Below are 19550 nucleotides of genomic sequence, written 5' to 3'. Positions count from 1 at the left end.
TGTCAATGTTTCAAAAGATGTGAGAAAAAAGTAATCACAACTTTGTCAGCTTATTATCAGTAATGGGGAAGTTTGCAGAAACCGAAAATTTCAAACCAGTTGGACCAGCACACAGTAACACAATAAGAAATCCTGCACAGATCCATTGTCAGCAAATTGCTTCATTAAGCTGATCAACTTATTAATGAAACAGGAAGTAATATATTGAAATTTGCTGGTGATATTTTTCAAGTAGAAAAGCATGAAATAGTGCTAAATCTCTGTAAATCACTGGTTAGACCTCAGTTAGACTGGTGTCTCTAATTCTAGGTAACAATTTTCAGCAAAGATACTAAGGCATTGGAGAAAATGCAAACAAAATTTGCCAAAATTCATATCAGAAATGAGGGAATTACATGGGATTCAATGTAATACATGGGAGGGTGGTAGAGATGGGAAACCTAAAAATCTTAAAGAAGTAAATGGATGAGATTCTTTGGGGTATTGTTGAGAGTATGACAATGCTGTGGCTTTAAGAGGTTATTTTATCTTTTTTTTGAAGTGAGGTACAGAACAGTCTATCAAAACCAATAGAGTAAACAGCTTGTGAGGCCTTGGGGCTTTATTTCCTCCCCCAGGTTGGAACAATGGAGGCAGCTGAGCTGGATGTGGCCAACTCTGTCAGAACAGGCTTTCTAGTTTTTATTTAGCTCTTAGATTTAGCTTTAAGCAGTTGTTGTTGTGAGCTTTAAGCATTAGAAGCTATCTTTTCCTTCTCTTGGTTACACCTAGAAGCTAGAATTTTTGCCTCTGATACTGAGTTACCTGCAAGACAAATCTATTTTCTCAGTTTTCCTTTTTGCCAAGGAGGATATTTATGGTTACTGTATTCAAATAGTTGGTAATAGCTAATCTATCTTTTATTTGGTTAAGTTTTACAATAGAGGTGTTATTCTGAAATTCTTTCTTTGGTTGTATTTTAACTACAATGTTTAAATAAATTGTGCTTTGCTTAACTTTGAGTAGTCTGACCAGTCGCATTGCATCTGGAACACAGCACATCACATTTGCCTTTAAAGAAAAAGTTAGGGTCCAAGCTACTTAAAATATTTTGAAGGAGTCTGGTCTAGTCCATAATGACAGCGATGTAACTGTGTGCCAAAGAATAAAGTATTCCTAAAATTTAAATAACAGGGCAATTCATACTTGCAGTTTTCTTGCTTCATCTGTGATTACTGTGGCCTTTAAAACAGCAACTTCTTCTTCTGACGTCTTCCTTAAATCCTCTAGAAACAAAGGTATGGTCACAGAGGGTCAGTGGACCTGCTGCAATTTCCCTTTTTCCCTTCAATTCTATAGCATAACCTAACAAATTAATTGTGGTTCAGGGATAGTATTCTTATCTGAGTTAGAGATCTCACTCCATTGACTGAAACCAACCTGAAACCAGTGCAATACTGAAGGAGAAATGTACTGTTAAGGTACCATATCTTTCTTTTTCCTAATCAATCTATCAAAGCTCATATTGAATGTAGACACAACTGCTGTTGACCACTAACTAAGTCAACACAGTCATAAATTTTCAAGCAAAGATGTTATTTCCGTCCTTCGAATCTCTCAATTTAATCTGGTGTCTCTACTTACTCATTCTTGATCTATATTTCAACCTTTTCAACTCTTTATCACATAACTTCATTACTTGCACTGGCCTACTGGCACATGGGAATACTGACGATCCAGTATCCCCATGTCTTTCTGCATGCTTTCATTTATAGAGGCAGTATCCTAGTGAATTTACACAATCAATTTCAGTTAAAACCAAAACCTTCAGCTCATTTGAAAGCACATATTCCACAGTACTTCTCAGTTCATCTCATGTTGAATGAAAGACCTTTCACCAAATTCCCATTTTGAAAACCTTATTCTTATTGCATTATAAGCTCTGTGACTCCATGCGGTGTTCCCCACTCAAGCTAGAAATCTCAAAACACAATTACCAAACAACATAAATGACTTTTCTTTGCCTTTCATGCTTATGATGCAAAGACCTTTGTATGGTATTTCTCTTGGAAAGTAGTCCCCCTATGTCTCCGGAGATGCATTCCAAGACCTACTGCGGGTGACCAACATTGCGGATAGTAGCGAACCCATTCATTTAAATGGGAAATTTACCTCCCCAGCAGTCCCCGGTTCCTGGTTCTGGAATGTCCCATGTAATATTTTCGGGTTGCGGCAAACCATGGATAACTAAAACCACCCTGTATGGATTGTCATCCAATGGGAGCACTGTAATTTCTTGAGAAACAAACCTAATAATGATGTTCTCTCTAAATGTACTAGCCTAAATTTTGTCATCAAGTAACAAATGAGTGCAAAAAAAAACATCTGAGAAAATTCAAATAGTGCAAAACACCAGTTATATACAATATATTATTAGGTGGCTATGAGCTGGACCATCTATTTGAAACAGGAGTTTGATACATGAGCTCAGGATATGGCTTCTATGGAACGAACCAAAGTATGTCAAACTCCAGAAATGAAGGCACTGATTTCAAACATACAAATGGATGTAAATAAATGTTTCATCTGAATAAAGGATGCTAAATCTAGGAGATTTGATTACACGATGGGAAATGACTTGTACTAAATGTACCAGAGTGTTAGGCACATAATAAATTGCCTGGAAAGTCTATGAAATAGCTGAAAATGTGTTGCTGGAAAAACGCAGCAGGTCAGGCAGCATCCAGGGAACAGGAGAATCGACGTTTCGGGCATAAGCCCTTCTTCATGAATAAGGAAAAGTCTATGAAATAAGCAATGCAATTCGATTCAGGTGACATTTGGTTGACCTTCTGCAAAGGGGAATAATGGATTGGTTGGGGTTTTGGGGGGGGAAAGAAAGAAAGATTGACAACTGCCAAAATAATCACATCTGTTCAGTTAAATAACATTTCTGATTAAGTGCATACCACATGTACAAGAAAAGTTGTGGCTTGTAAATAATTTGCAAATCCAAAACACAATCTGATCCTACAAGATACTCTACCCATTTCCTGTTGGTGCTTCTTCAGAGCTTCTTCCATTTGCTGCAGGTTTTGTTCCCTAATTCGCTCCAATTCTATGTGCTGTTGGTTCTGTAGCACTGCCACCTCCTGGCGTCGTTTATCATTCAGCACCTCTCGCAGTTCAGCGAGGGACTCTTCCTTCTCACGCTGCAGATTAGACTGTAAAAGCTCAAGTTGAGCTCTGTGCATATTGTTTAGGCTCAGGCGCAGGGATTCCAACTCAAGACTATGTCCCTTCTGTTGGAAAAGAAGGACTCATCTTAGGAGAGCGATATCATGTAAACAGACCAGGTTAATTCAGCAGTACCTCAGAAGCATCAACATTAGCTTGAATTATATACCTTTAAACCAAGGAAATTGAAATCATTCTTGTGAAGTGATTCCACGATCAAACCATAAATTGAAAGTCAGTTACAAGTTTAAAATTTTCCGAATCCTTTGGAATATTCTCCTTAAACTACATATCTTCTCTACTATGAAATAACAGAAGAGCTGAAGTCTGTTGATGAGATTAAAGCAACATATGACCAAATGTGACAGCAAATAGTCCTAGCGATACTGAGGTTAAAGGCAATGAAGGTGAAAGCTATACTCTGCTTGCAGTTATACCTAGCACAGGGGAAGATGGTGGTTGTTGTCGTGCCAGTCACCTTTGCCCCAGTCATTTCAGGGTAGTTCGGTAGGCCAAAACATCTTCAGCTGCTTCATCAATAACCGTTCCTCTGTCATTAGATCTGAAGTGGGGATGCCAATGATGATTACAGAGTTTTCAATATGATTCACAATTTCTTGGATTATGAAGCAGTCCATGCCTGTATGTAGCAAGACCTAGACCATATCCAGATTTAGGTTGATGAAATTGCAATTGCAGTAACATTCAGGACACACTAGTCCCAGGCAATGTCCATCTCCAACAAGATATTATCTAATCAGTTTCCCATGTTATTCAGGAACATTACCACAACCAAGACTCAAACTGTTAACATCCTGGGAATTACCATGACAGAAACTAAGCTGGATCAACTGCATAAATACTCTAAGATCAGGTCAGAGACTTGGAATTCTGCAGCAAGTGACTGATCTTCTGGCTCCTCAAAACATCAACCAAAAGGCAGAGTCAAATGCAATGGAATGCTCCCCACCTCCCCAGATGATTGCAACTACAACAGCACTCAAGAAACTCTTCATCATTCAAGACAAAGAATGATTTGCATGCCACCCACCAACTGAACTATTCACTCTAATTGTCACAGTGCACAATGGAAAGACCGTCGGATGCAGGCAAACTGCAGCCTGCTATGACCAAATCCTCAACCTCTCCAAGGGCAGTAGATGGATTGGAGAACAACCACCTGCAATTTTCCATCTAAGACATCCCCATAAACTTGAACTTTGAACTATATTGCTGTTCAAAATCATGAGAAATCTTAATGCAGTTCAGAGACTGTTCCCATTGTTATGTAAAGGTTGTTTCTTCATATTTTCTCATCAACTGGTTCAAAGACATCACAGAAAACCTCTGGAGCAGATAGGATTTGAACCTGGCTCTCTCCAACCTCTGCTCCACAAGATTCCAAGGTGAAAGATTGCAGGTCTACATCACTGGATAAGACTCTTTTGCGAGTAAGTGTTTCCTGTAAATTATCTATCATCAGCCTATTTGGACGTGTTATGACACGTCTCTGGGGCAGGTGAAATGTTAATCTGGACCATTTGGGCAGAGGTAGGGACACTACCACTGTATCACAGGATTCCTTTTGGTGTTTCTTTCCATGAGCTGAAGTAACCATTGTCTTCCTGCTGCATGCAATTAATCTCAATCATTACAACTTTAGACAGGATAGATCGAGTGAATCCTAAGAAGAGTATAAAGGCAGTAGGAGTATACTTAAGAGGGAAATCAGAAGAGCAAAAAGGGGACATGAGACAGCTTTGGCAATTACAATTAAGGAGATAACCCAAAGGGTTTTTACAAGTACATTAAGGACAAAAGGGTAACTAGGGAGAGAATAGGGCCCCTCAAAGATCAGCAAGGAGGCCTTTGAGAGTGGAGCCGCAGAAAATGGGGAAGATACTAAACATCAGTATTTACTGTGAAAAAGAATATGGAAGATATAGAATGTAGGGAAATCGATGATGACACCTTGCAAAATGTCCATATTACAGAGGAGTAAATGCTGGATATCTTGAAATGCATAAAGATGGATAAATCCCCAGGACCTGATCAGGTGTACCCAAGAACTCTGTGGGAAGCTAGAGAAATGATTGCTGGGCCCCTTGCTGAGATATTTGTATCATCGATAGTCACAGGTGAGGTGCCGGAAGACTGGAGGTTGGCTAACGTGGTGCCACTGTTTAAGAAGGGTGGTAAGGACAAGCCAGGGAACTATAGACCCGTGAGCATGACGTCAATGGTGGGCAAGTTTTCCCTGGAGCGTCGGAGGCTGAGGGGTGACCTTATAGAGGTTTACAAAATTATGAGGAGCATGGATAGGATAAATAGACAAAGTATTTTCCCTGGCATCAGGGAGTCCAGAACTAGAGGGCATAGGTTTAGGGTGAGGGGGGGAAGATATAAAAGAGACATAAGGGGCAACTTTTTCACACAGAGGGTGGTGCACGTATGGAATGAGCTGCCAGAAGTAGTGGTGGAGGCTGGTACAATTGCAACATTTAAAAGGCATTTGGATGGATATATGAATAGGAAGGGTTTGGAGGGATATGGGCCGGCCGCTGGCAGGTGGGACTAGATTGACTTGGGATATCTGGTCGGCATGGACGAGTTGGACCAAAGGGTCTGTTTCCATGCTGTACATCTCTATGACTCTATAACTCTTACATAAAAAGCACGTAATTTAAACCAATAGTTGGCATTAGTCTTCATGGTGAAGGACACCACAATTTATCTTAAAGATAACAAGGAAGGTACTAGTGGGAGGAAAAACCTTGTCACAATCTCTATAAAAAAAACAACGTATTTGACAATTAATGAGACGAAAGGTAGACAGGTTGCCAGGACCTGTTGGCCGCATTCAAGAGTTTAAAACGACATCACTGTAGAGACAGTGAAGGCAATGGTCAAAATATTTCAAAATTCATTGGATTCCAGGAGCATTCTAGCAGATTGGAAAATTGCTAATGTGACAATAGTGTTCAAGAAGGGAGGAAGACAGAAATCAGGAAACTATAGGCCAGTTAGTGTACCATTTGTTGTTGGAAAAAAAATGCTATAATCCATTATTAAGGAAATTTGAAAAACATTAAGTTAGATAAATATCCTGGGCCAGATGGGATATACCCAAGGTTTCTCCAGGAAGCAAGGGGAGAGATTGCTGCGCCTTTAGCGATGATCTTTGAATCTGAACTGTCCACTGGAGTATTGGAGGGTGGCAAATGTTATTCTCCTGTTCAAGAAAGGGAATGGGGATAACCCTAGGAATTACAGACCAGTCAGTCTTACGTCAGTGGTGGGCAAGTTACTGGAGAGGATTCTGAACAACAGGATTTATGATTATTTGGAAAAGCATAGCTTAATTAGAGATAGTCATCATGGCTTTGAGAAGGGCAGGTCATGCCTCATAAAACTTAGTGAATTCTTTGAGGATGTGATAAAACACACTGAAGAAGGTAGAGCAGTGGTTGTGGTGCACATGGACTTTAGCAAGTTATTTGACATGGCTCCCCTTGGCAGGTTCATTCAGAAAGTAAGGAGGCATGGCATACAGGGAAATCTGGCTGTCTGGAGACAGAACTGGCTGGCTCACAAAAGACAGTGCGGGAGAAGATGGAAAATATTCAGCGTGGAGCTAGGGGACCAGTGGTATTCCGCAGGGATCTGTTCTGGGACCTCTGCTCTTTGTGATTTTCACTAATGACTTGGATGAGGTAGTGGAAGAGTGGGCAAGTCTGGTGATGACACGAGGGTTGGTAGAGTTGTAGATAGCGTGGAGGGCTGTTGCAGGTTGCAATGGGATATTGATAGGATGCAGAATTGGGCTGATGAGTGGCAGATGGTGTTCAATCTGGAAAAGAGTAAAGTGATTCATTTTGGAAGGTCGAATTTGAATGCAGATTGCAGGGTTAAAGGCAGGATTCCTGGAGTGTGGAGGAACAGAGGGATCTTGGGGTCCATATCCAAACAGCTCTCAAAGTTACCACTCAAGTTGATAGGGTTATTAAGAAGGCTTTTAGCGTGTTGGCATTGTTTAGCAGGGGGATTGCATTTAAGAGCTACCAGGTTATGCTGCAGCTCTATAAAGCCCTGATTAGATCACACTTAAAATATTGTGTTCAGTTCTGGTCACCTCATTATAGGAAGGATGTGGAAGATTTAGAGAGGGTGCACAGGATGTTGACTGGACTGCAGGGCACGTCTTATAAAGAAAGGTTGAGGGAGCTAGGGCTTTCCTTATTCAAGCGAAGAAGAATGAGAGGTGACTTGGTAGAGGTGTGCAAGATTATGAGAGGCATAGATAGAGTAGATAGCAGCTATCACTAAGCAGCATAATTTTATGGTGATGGGAGAAAGGCTTAGGGAAGATTTCAGAGGTAGGTCCTTTACACAGAGTGGTAGGTGCATGGAATGCACTACCAACAGTGTAGTAGAGTCAGGTACATTAGGGTCATTTAAGCGACTCATAGCTCATAGTAAAGTGTAGGGTATGTAGGTTAAGATCAGCACTACATCAAGGGCCGAAGGGCCTGTACTGTTCTATATTCTATGTAAGGGACACATAGCAGATTATTTAGAAAATGTTTATGTAATCAAAGACAGTCAATACTGTTTTATGAAAAGGGACAAAAAAAATCATGTTTGATAAATTTTCTGGAGTTTGTTGAGGATAGATCAAGCAGAGTTGAGAAAGTGGAACTATTAGATGTGGTGTATTTGGATTTTCAGAAAGTATTGGATAGGGTGCACACATAAGATTATTTCAAGATGGAGAAGCTCATGTGTGGAGGGATAATGTATTAGATGGACTGAGGAAGTTTGAGTTGTGATAAATAGGCCTTTTTCAGGTTGGAAAGACTTGAGTGGAACATCACAAGAATCAGTGCTCGAGCTTCTATTTACTATCCATAGTAAATTGGAGGGGGGAGGAATAGAGTGCAATATCCATGTTTGCTGACGATGCTAAAACAGGGGAGGCGGCAGGTTGGACTGAGGACATAAGGAACGTGCAAGAGGATAAGTTGAGGGAATGGATGAAAACTTGCCAGATGAAGTTTAATGTAAGGAAGTGTGACAACATGCATTTTTGGTAGAAATATCAAAAGTCAGACTCCTGGATGTCCTTGCTCATGAAATATAATAAAGTTAACACGCAGGTGCAGCAGATAATTTAGACGACAAATGGATATTTGGCCTTTATAGCTAGGGAATTAGACTTTAACCACTGGGAAAAGTTGTTATAACCATACAGGGTATTAGTGAAAGTGCACTTGCAGTATTATTTAAACAAGGATATACCAGCAGAGGCAATGTCAAAGTAGTACACTGGGCCAACTTCTAGGCTCAAGAGTTTGACTCATTAAGAACAACTAAAAGGTTAGGCCTTTATTCATTAGACTTTAGAAGAGTGAGGTGCGATCTTATTAAAACTTACAAGATTTCAGCAGTATTAACAGGATAGGTTCTGGATCAGTGGTGCTGGAAGAGCACAGCAATTCAGGCAGCATCCGACAAGCAGCAAAATCGACGTTTCGGGCAAAAGCCCTTCATCAGGAATAAAGGCAGAGAGTCTGAAGCATGGAGAGATAAGCTAGAGGAGGGTGGGGGTGGGGAGAAAGTAGCATAGAGTACAATAGTTGAGTGTGGGAGGAGATGAAGGTGATAGGTCAGGGAGGAGAGGGTGGAGTGGATAGGTGAAAAAGGAGCTAGGCAGGTCGGACAAGTCCGGACAGGTCAAGGGGACAGTGCGGGCTGGAAGTTTGAAACTAGGATGAGGTGGGGAAGGGGAAATGAGGAAGCTGTTGAAGTCCACATTGATGCCCTGGGGTTGAAGTGTTCCGAGGCGGAAGATGAGGCGTTCTTCCTCCAGGCGTCTGGTGGTGAGGGAGCGGCGGTGAAGGAGGCCCAGGACCTCCATGTCCTCGGCAGAGTGGGAGGGGGAGTTGAAATGTTGGGCCACGGGGCGGTTTGGTTGATTGGTGCGGGTGTCTCGGAGATGTTCCCTAAAGCGCTCTGCTAGGAGGCGCCCAGTCTCCCCAATGTAGAGGAGACCGCATCGGGAGCAACGGATACAATAAATGATATTAGTGGATGTGCAGGTAAAACTTTGATGGATGTGGAAGGCTCCTTTAGGGCCTTGGATAGAGGTGAGGGAGGAGGTGTGGGCACAGGTTTTACAGTTCCTGCGGTGGCAGGGGAAAGTGCCAGGATGGGAGGGTGGGTCGTAGGGGGCGTGGACCTGACCAGGTAGTCACGGAGGGAACGGTCTTTGCAGAAGGCGGAAAGGGGTGGGGAGGGAAATATATCCCTGGTGGTGGGATCTTTTTGGGAAGTGGCGGAAATGTCGGCGGATGATTTGGTTTATGCGGAGTTTGTAGGGTGGAAGGTGAGCGACATACTCCTGCCCCACTGAACTCATCTCTACCTACCTCGAGGAGAAAGTGAGGTCTGCAGATGCTGGAGATCAGAGTTGAAAATTTGTTGCTGGAAAAGCGCAGCAGGTCAGGCAGCATCCAGGGAACAGGAGAATCGACGTTTCGGGTATAACCCTTACCTCGACACTGTCCTATCCCCCCTAGTCCAGGAACTCCCCACATACGTTCGAGACACCACCCACGCCCTCCACCTCCTCCAAGACTTCCCTTTCCCCAGTCCCCAACGCCTCATCTTCACCATGGATATCCAATCCCTCTACACCTCCATCCGCCATGACCAGGGCCTCCAAGCCCTCCGTTTTTTCCTCTCCAGACGTCCCCAACAGTACCCTTCCACCGACATTCTCATTCGTTTGGCCGAACTGGTCCTCACCCTTAACAATTTCTCCTTTGAATCCTCCCACTTCCTCCAGACCAAAGGGGTAGCCATGGGCACACGTATGGGCCCCAGCTATGCCTGTCTCTTTGTTGGCTACGTAGAACAGTTGATCTTCCGTAATTACACCGGCACCACTCCCCACCTCTTCCTCCGCTACATTGATGACTGCATTGGTGCCAACTCGTGCTCCCGCGAGGAGGTTGAGCAATTCATCAACTTCACCAACACATTCCACCCTGACCTTAAATTTACCTGGACCATCTCTGACACCTCCCTCCTCTTCCTGGACCTCTCCATCTCCATCAGTGACGACCGACTTGACACTGACATTTTTTACAAACCCACCGACTCCCACAGCTACCTGGATTACACCTCTTCCCACCCTCTCTTGCAAAAATGCTATCCCGTATTCCCAATTCCTCAGCCTCCGCCGTATCTGCTCCCAGGAGGACCAGTTCCATCATAGAACACACCAGATGGCCTCCTTCTTTAGAGACTGCAATTTCCCTTCCCACGTGGTTAAAGATGCCCTCCAACGCATCTCTTCCACATCCCGCACCTCCGCCCTCAGACCCCACCCCTCCAACCGTAACAAGGACAGAACGTCCCTGGTGCTCACCTTCCACCCTACAAACCTCCGCATAAACCAAATCATCCGCCGACATTTCCGCCACCTCCAAAAAGACCCCACCACCAGGGATATATTTCCCTCCCCACCCCTTTCCGCCTTCCGCAAAGACCGTTCCCTCCGTGACTACCTGGTCAGGTCCACGCCCCCCTACGACCCACCCTCCCATCCTGGCACTTTCCCCTGCCACCGCAGGAACTGTAAAACCTGTGCCCACACCTCCTCTCTCACCTCTATCCAAGGCCCTAAAGGAGCCTTCCACATCCATCAAAGTTTTACCTGCACATCCACTAATATCATTTATTGTATCCGTTGCTCCCGATGCGGTCTCCTCTACATTGGGGAGACTGGGCGCCTCCTAGCAGAGCGCTTTAGGGAACATCTCCGAGACACCCGCACCAATCAACCAAACCGCCCGTGGACAACATTTCAACTCCCCCTCCCACTCGGCCAAGGACATGGAGGTCCTGGGCCTCCTCCACCGCCGCTCCCTCACCACCAGACGCCTGGAGGAAGAACGCCTCATCTTCCGCCTCGGAACACTTCAACCCCAGGGCATCAATGTGGACTTCAACAGCTTCCTCATTTCCCCTTCCCCACCTCATCCTAGTTTCAAACTTCCAGCCCGCACTGTCCCCTTGACCTGTCTGGACTTGTCCGACTTGCCTAGCTCCTTTTTCACCTATCCACTCCACCCTCTCCTCCCTGACCTATCACCTTCATCTCCTCCCACACTCACCTATTGTACTCTATGCTACTTTCTCCCCACCCCCACCCTCCTCTAGCTTATCTCTCCACGCTTCAGGCTCTCTGCCTTTATTCCTGATGAAGGGCTTTTGCCCGAAAGGTCGATTTTGCTGCTTGTCGGATGCTGCCTGAATTGCTGTGCTCTTCCAGCACCACTGATCCAGAATCTGGTTTCCAGCATCTGCAGTCATTGTTTTTACCTTTTTAACAGGATAGGTGTTGAGATGTTTCCACTAGTGGGAAATCTCAAACTTGGAGACATGGTTACACGATAAGAGAAATAAAGGGAAAGTCATTTAAAACTAAGTTGAGAAGCATTTTCTCCCAAAGGGTTGGAAATGCCTGGAATTCACTAATCTGGAGCTTTTGGAGTCTAGAACACTGAAAGCATTAACAATACATATTTAAAATATCAAGATGTTTTTGCAGCTATGTTGAGTTGGCAAAAAAGAGGAGTTGAGGCATGAAAAAGATCAACCAAGATTTTGATGAATAGTGGAGTAGGCTTGAATTGCTGAATGGCTTACTCCGGCTTCTTTTTGTTACATTCTTTGCAGAGCTCATACTGCAGATTAGGTCCAAGCAAGCAGTGGTGGAATTTGGTGACCACTATTCAGGTTAGAAACGTTGGGCAAGTAGCACAGGAGAACCTTAGATCTTTCTCACTCACAGACCAGATTTCCACTTTGGGTACTTGTGAGGTAATGCTCATTAGAGCCATGTAACAAGTGCCAAACTTGTGGCAAGCATCAAAACTGGTTCAGCTATTCTGGTGGTCTGAAAGAAGAATGGAAGGGCAAGATTGTTAGGCAAGTCAATGTGGGAACATACAGGCATTTGTGTGTCCAGGCATCACTGCAGGATGGTATGTTGCCTCCCTAATGTTACAGTCAACGATGCCACGGCACAGTCAGATTACATTCTTTCGGGGAGGACGGTGCCAATGCTTCAAAGTACTTCAAAGACACTAGGCAGATAGGGAGCAGATATCCTGACACGAGTTTACGGTGGAAGAGCGTGGTGCTCGAAAAGCACAACCGGAGAATCGACTTTTCGGGCATAAGCCCTCCTCAATTCTCCTGCTCCTCGGATGCTGCCTGACTGGCTGTGCTTTTCCAGCACAATAATCTTTGACTCTGATCTTCAACAGCTGCAGTCCTCACTTTCTACTAGAGTGTATGGCCCTAGAAAGAGGTTCAAAAACAGTTTATACTGCTGATTCCAATAATACGTTAATCTTACTCCCACTATCAAGCACTGGTGAGCCCAGATATAAGATTAAGTGAATGAACAAGTGTCTGGAAAAATGGCATAGGTTGGAGGGTTTTAGACCCTTGGAGCACTGGGGTTGGCTCTGGGCAGGTGGGACTTGTACATGAAGTATGAGCCACACCTTAGTAGAACCAGGACTAATATCCTTATGGGAGATTTGCTAGTTCTGTTGAGAAGTTTTTAAACAATTTTAGTTTTGGGAATGGGAATTTATGCAGATTGGATATAAACAAAGCTGGTTATGGGAAGTACAATAATTCTAAATGAAAATTGAAACATCAGAAACAAATCCTAGGATCAATAGGGTCACATTACAGAATCATGTTAAAAAGGCAGAAATAAAAACATGATCTGAATACATAAGATATTCACAGCAAGATAGGTGAATTAATGACACTAGTCAAAGTAAAAGTACATGATTTAATTGCCATTATGGAAACGTAGCTACAAGGTGACCAAGACAGGCAGCTGAATACTCAAGGATATTTGACATTTCGGAGGAAAAGGCTAAAAAGGAATACTAAGTGGGACAGCACTGATGAGACAACGTAAGATCAGTGTATTAGCAGAAGAATTTGTTTGGGTGGAACTAAGATACAGCAAGAAGTAACAAACAGTGGAACAATTACGGCTTATTGCTTTTCTAGTTTAGGATAATAGACAATGAAGATGCAGAAATGATGCTTTTCCTGGCTCCACCAAATCTCAGAATAAAAGGCAAGTCACTTAGGACAGAGATGATGGCACAGTGGCTGAACGGTAAGCACTGCTGTCTCACAGCACCAAGGAGCCAGTTTCTTTCAAGTTTTTTTTGTCAAAAGCTGGGAATTTCTGCTTTAATACCTTGCAACATCATTAACACAAGAACAATAGCAGCTCTAGGAGAAGGACCATCACCGTTACCATCTTTCATTCGTGATAACTAACCTGCATTTGAAGCTGAATTTGGTACAGTTCGGCTTCATGTGCTGACTCCATTTGTGCCTGAATATCACTAAACAGATCCTGCTGCTCCTGTGTCAGTTCTGCCCGCTGTTGCTCCACCTCCTCTTTATGTTTAGTAATCAGTGTACTCATCTCTCTGTCATGCTCCCTTTCATGAACCTGTTAATAAAGATAGCAAGTGTGCATATATAATAGTATTCTAATATTATGGCAAGCTAGCACAATTGAACAAAAGGAAGATCTGAGTTGCAGCAGAGCTCTTCTAGCACGCTGAATAATATTTATCTACCACCATCAACTGGGTCATTCATCTTATTGCTACTCAGTGAACATTGTTCTGTATAAATTGCCTACCATATTTGTCTACATAACAAACGTGGTTATTTCTCAAAAGTAATTAATGGCTTTGAAGGTTTTTAAGAATATCTTGAAAATATAAATGTAAGGTCTTCTTAATTACTGTCTCTGATCTGCACAAATTGGCACACGTCAACTAAAAAACAGAAGAGTATAACTTGAGAGATTTTTTTCAATTGGGCACATTTCAGAAAGAGCAAACATATTTGTACTGGCAACAATACTTTAACAATAAAGCATTAATCGTTAATGTAGACAATCAAATTAAATCAGAAGGGTGGCAGTTATTTATTGCTGTATTGATGGCAGACATTTTCGCTTTGTTTCAAAATATTAGGTCCATCTTTCCCATTGTTGAAACTTTATTGCTGGAACAGCACAGCAGGTCAGGCAGCATCCAGGGAACAGGAGATTCGACGTTTCGGGCACAGGCCCCGGGTTCCTGAAGAAGGGCCTGTGCCCGAAACGTCGAATCTCCTGTTCCCTGGATGCTGCCTGACCTGCTGTGCTGTTCCAGCAATAAAGTTTCAACTTTGATCTCCAGCATCTGCAGACTCACTTTCTCCCATCTTTCCCATTGGACAGTTAGACATTTCATTTGGTTGGAGCATAAGCTGTTCCAGGAGAGGTTTGCTGCATGCTGCTTGCATGTCAATAGAAGCTACTCTAGTTGAAGTTGCAGCTCCCAGTCTGATTAGATTAGATTACTTTACAGTGTGGAAACAGGCCCTTCGGCCCAACAAGTCCACACCAACCCGCCGAAGCGCAAACCACCCATACCCCAACATTTACCCCTTACCTAACATTACGGACAATTTAACATGGCCAATTCACCTGACCTGCACATCTTTGGACTGTGGGAGGAAACCGGAGCTCCCGGAGGAAACCCACGCAGACATGGGGAGAATGTGCAAACTCCACACATTCAGTCGCCTGAGGCGGGAATTGAACCCGGGTCTCTGGCGCTGCGAGGCAGCAGTGCTAACCACTGTGCCACCGTGCCGCCCACAAATGTGGCTGCATCTCAATTTAACACTTTTTATTACATTTATCTTCTGTTTTCTACAGTGATCTAACAAGTCCTATTCCTTACTATAGATTGCTGAGTTTCAATGATGCAGGAATGTGCAATTTCCAACTAAGAACACTTTGATGGAACACTTCGGCCTGCACTTTGCTTTTATCCATGCTGGTCACATCTACCTTTGATAGATTGACATTCACAACAAGTGATGATCATGGAAACTTCACTCCAAGAAAGTTCTTGCAAACATTCAAACTCATCATAATTTGCAGATAATTAGCTTCAGCATCTTTCTAAACAGCACTGAGGATGTACCTATTCTCCATAGACTGCAGCAGTTCAAGGCAGCAGCTAACCACCAACTTGTAAAGGGCGCCTAGGGATGGATGCTAAACACTGGCCTAAACAGCAATACCCACATCCAGAGGGACAATAAAAAAGACACTGTGATCAATATTCAAAAGTTATGAATGAATAGCAACATTTCTGAAGGTAACTAGTCAGAATTGTACAAGTTATAAGAAAGCTTTTCTTAAATATAGATTCTCAACTTTCATTTTTTGTGCAAATTTTAATTCAGATCTCACATGAAACAAAACACATACATCAAGAGTACAAAACAGGAGAAAGTAAATTGGACACTTTTTTCTGTCAGAGATTATGAAGTGCCCCAATAGCATCAATCAAGAGGGTGACAGCTAATTATCTGCAAGAATACTTGCCCGTTTAATTAATCCAATTTGTTTTCTTCTTTCATCTTCCTGTTTCTGTTGCAAGTCAAATGCCTTCCTCACTTCTGCATTCAATTTATCTAACTGAAAGGAATACAAAAGATCACAAGTGCAACAATCAAGCATGCCGGAAAAAACACTTTGGATTAGTCACTCAACACTTTACAATGATTTCATACCTCCCTTATTACAAAAAATTTTGATTCAAAATAAATTTCAAAGATAAATTTCTGCATAATAACCTTCAAAAATCAGTACCCATATTAGAATTGACAGTAAGTTATTTGGGCAATAAACTACATTTGACACAGATTAAGAGGTTCATTTCATTGCAGGAAACTGAGGAAATGCATAAATCGAAAGAATATGGTCAAAAAACTTGGTTCAACATGCTTTGTTCCTAGAATCAAACCAAGGGAGGCAGTTTCTTTGAAACAGAAAACTTTTCACTGCAGCTGGGTTCAAAATCCTGAAACTCCCTTCCTAATGCACTGTGCATTAACCAAATCACACAGCTGCAAGTTTTCAAGAAGGCAGCTCACCACCAACTTCAAAGGCAACTGGGGATGGGCATAAAAATAAATCAAAACTCAATTTAGGTCATTGAATATATTGTCTTCTGTACAGCAAAACCATAAATACCTCTTTCTGATGTTGCATTTTCAATTTCTTCATGTCAGACAGTTGCAACTCTTTCACTTGGTTCAGTTCTTCCTCATAATGGCTGGTCACAACTGCCTGAGCCTGCTGCACTGCATGGTTAAGCCTCTCTTCCTGTTCTTGCAGCATAGTCTGCATTTTTTCATTGAAAGTTTGTTCCAATTTCTGTTGAATCATTCTTTGATTGCTGACCTCCAGTTTCAGAGTGGAATGTTCCTGAAGATGTTGAGCCTTTTGTTCTTCCAGGGTTGCCTCTAGCTTTTGCAATTCAGTAACCTTTCCCTTCAATTCACTGGCCAGGGCTAGAATCTCAGACTGCATTGTACAGTCCAGATCTTGAAGCTTATGCATCAAATCGGTCTTCTCTTTCCTTAAGCAATTATTTTCAGCTTTGATTCCACTAAGTACTTCTTCAATCCTAGAAAGATCCTCTGCGTTTGACAATACTTTATTTTCAAGCTTGATTTTCTCTTCAGTTAGTTGATTTACATATTCTTCATTTTCACTCAATACTGACCGAAGTTCTTTGAGTTCTTCGCGCAGGGATGACTCCTGCATGGTTTTCTGCCCCAGGATTTCAGATACTGTTTGATTTTTAGCTTTTTGAGCCTCAAGCTGAGCCTGCAACTGATCCCGTTGGCTCTGCAATGCAGCAAGCTGACGGCCAAACAAAGCTTGAACTTCACTGGTGACTGAATCTGCAGCCAACTTTTGTTCTTGAACCCCTTTGACTAGCTGCTCCTGTTCTCGTAGCTGTGTCAACAACAACTGCTTCTCCTGTGTCAGATCTTGCACCATTCCCTTTAACATATTAATGTCACTTTCTTTGTCTTTTTCCACTTTTTCCTTTGTAGAAACCAATGCTTTCTGCTCAGGTTCAGACTCCTGGATATTTCCTTGGCTCTCGAGAAATAGCTTCTTTATTTCCTCTTCACAACGATGCCGTTCAGTACTTTCTTTTACCATTTCTAAACGCAAACTTGACAGTTCCTCAGTGACTGCTTTACACTTCTGTACGGCTTCCTGAGTTTCACTGGCTGACATCTTAACTTCCATATGCAATTTCTCCAGCTCCATTTCTTTGTTTTGCAACTGCTTTGTTAGCTCTGCACACTGCTCAGATAACATGACTTTTTCGTGGTCCAAAGCTTCAAAATTCTCATTGGTATCATTACGGTGTATTTGATTATGCAATGTTTTTTTCAGACATTCCAGTTCCTTTCTAAGTTCTCCAGTTTTTAGATTGTATTGTGCTTCAAGATCTTCCCTAAGTTTCGACAAATCAGCTTCATGACTGAACAGCATCTTGGTTTTAAGTTGCTCAAGTTCTACTTCTTGAGATTCAGCCAGTCGGCTTAGCACTTCATCCTTCTCCCTTTCCATCATCTCCAACTTTATACTGTAGTTTGTGATTTCATGCTCATGCCGGAGTCTCATTTCTTTACTGTCTTCCTTCTCTTGGGCCAAAACAGCAGTGAGCTCTTGAATTTCATGATTTAAATGCTCTTTTTCAGATTTGTACAGCTTTGTCTGTTCTTCCAGATCCTGAACCAAAAGTTTATATTTCTTCTCAATTTCAATTTTTTCCTGATGAGACCCCATCATTTTTTCTAAATCTCTGTGAAGTCTCTCTTTCTCGAGATTGGATTCTTGTAGTTTTTCATTTAGATTGATCATCATTGCATTTAAAGTTAGCACTTGTTCACAGGGTCCAGAATGATTTTGAATCGGGCTTTGGAAGATGTCAACCTCAACATTTGTTTGTTCACCTCGCCCCGGCACCTCGCAGACAGGTTCCTGGCTACAACCTGCCCCTGCATCAAACCTCGGTTCCTCTATATCTTTCTGACCAAATTGTTTCTGCATGTTTTCTGCATCAATTTGCCCTCCATTTTTTTTCAGAGAGTGCCTTTGTTGCATGGTATATTCAATGTCTCTCTTTAATTCTGCAATTTCTTGATCCCGAAATAGCAGTGAATGCTGCTGCTGTGATATTGTGTCGTCTTTAAGGTCCAATTTTTCTTTTAATTCTTTAATGGCTTCATCTTTTTCTTCCACCCACTGATTTAATTGTAGCACAGTGCTTTCTGTCATTTTCTGTTGTTCAACCATCTGAGCAAGACAGCTATCTTTGTCTTTTGCACTCTTAAAAGAAGAAAAAATATTGTAGAACTATGCAGAAAAAGACAGGAAAACCATTATATGATTATGTCATAAATATATACTGTGTTCACTGATCTAATAAATCAACTCTGCTATTCAAGAAAATGAGGAGTGAAAAAAATGGAGATTGTTCAATGAGTGCATTATTTCTACTTTACTCATTTCCAAAGTCTCAGAACAAATGAAATTCCTCATTCTTCTAATCTTCCTTCTACAATTTAAACATCACACTGGGCTAACCAAATTACAATTATCTGATTAAATAAAAATAGAAAATACTCAGCTTGACCTTGACAGAGAGAAGTAGAGTTAATGCTTCATGTCACTAATCTGTAACAGCTGAGAAAAAAGAAAGAAATGTAATGGGCCTTAAGTAGGTGAAATGAGGGAGGGTGCACAAGAAGGAGGAATGTCTGACAGAATAGAGGCCAATAGACATTAAACAACAGGAGAGCTGGTGGTGCATAACAAAAGGGAAGTAGTAATAGAACAAGAAAATGTATCTAGAGAATGTAGAAATGGTAGAATAATAAGCAATTGCTATTCCAAAAGCTTTATTTCTTTGACCCCTTTAAGGCAAAGATGGCACTACCTAATAAATCTTGGATGCTTTTTCCCCTCCAAACCTCCTTTCCACTTCATTTCCCTCTGACCACGTCATGTATTCACAATACCCTAAGTCCCTTTCTTTAACCATGAACAATCTGTCATGAGCAAGGACCTCAAAATCTAAAGTGAGGTCAGCAAAACTGGGAGGCACAACGGTTGGCACTACTGCCTCACACTGCTAGGCATCTGGGTTCGATTCCAACCTTAAGTAACTGTCTGTGTGGAGTTTGCATGTTCTCCCCATGTCTGAATGATGCAGTGATTGTAACGAGGTCAGCCAGATGTGCCTCATAGAATAAGATTTCCCTGATTTGGGATGTTAATCTTGTCCAATCAGGGAGTCCTAGCAGACAGATAAGAGGAGTATCAGTCACTCTGACACTCA

At 42.2% G+C, this 19550-nt stretch overlaps 1 protein-coding gene across 6 annotated transcripts in view; it reads right to left on the bottom strand.

The window, feature by feature from the left end:
• Window positions 1–19550, bottom strand: part of pcnt (pericentrin) — a 310179-nt gene that overhangs the window by 216224 nt on the left and 74405 nt on the right. For all 6 annotated transcript variants that reach the window (XM_043693410.2, XM_043693412.2, XM_043693413.2 and 3 more), the window contains 5 exons: window positions 16376–18538; window positions 15725–15817; window positions 13604–13780; window positions 3026–3281; window positions 1186–1265 (listed from right to left, as the gene is read on the bottom strand). In XM_043693410.2, coding sequence (XP_043549345.2) covers window positions 1186–1265; window positions 3026–3281; window positions 13604–13780; window positions 15725–15817; window positions 16376–18538 — 2769 coding nt within the window. The remainder of the gene's footprint in view (window positions 1–1185; window positions 1266–3025; window positions 3282–13603; window positions 13781–15724; window positions 15818–16375; window positions 18539–19550) is intronic.

This window comes from Chiloscyllium plagiosum, unplaced genomic scaffold, assembly GCF_037043375.1.
Source record: "Chiloscyllium plagiosum isolate Xiang-an unplaced genomic scaffold, Cpla_swu_hap1 HiC_scaffold_7, whole genome shotgun sequence".
Lineage (NCBI taxonomy): Eukaryota > Metazoa > Chordata > Chondrichthyes > Orectolobiformes > Hemiscylliidae > Chiloscyllium > Chiloscyllium plagiosum.
This window is presented reverse-complemented; position numbering and strand designations above follow the sequence as displayed.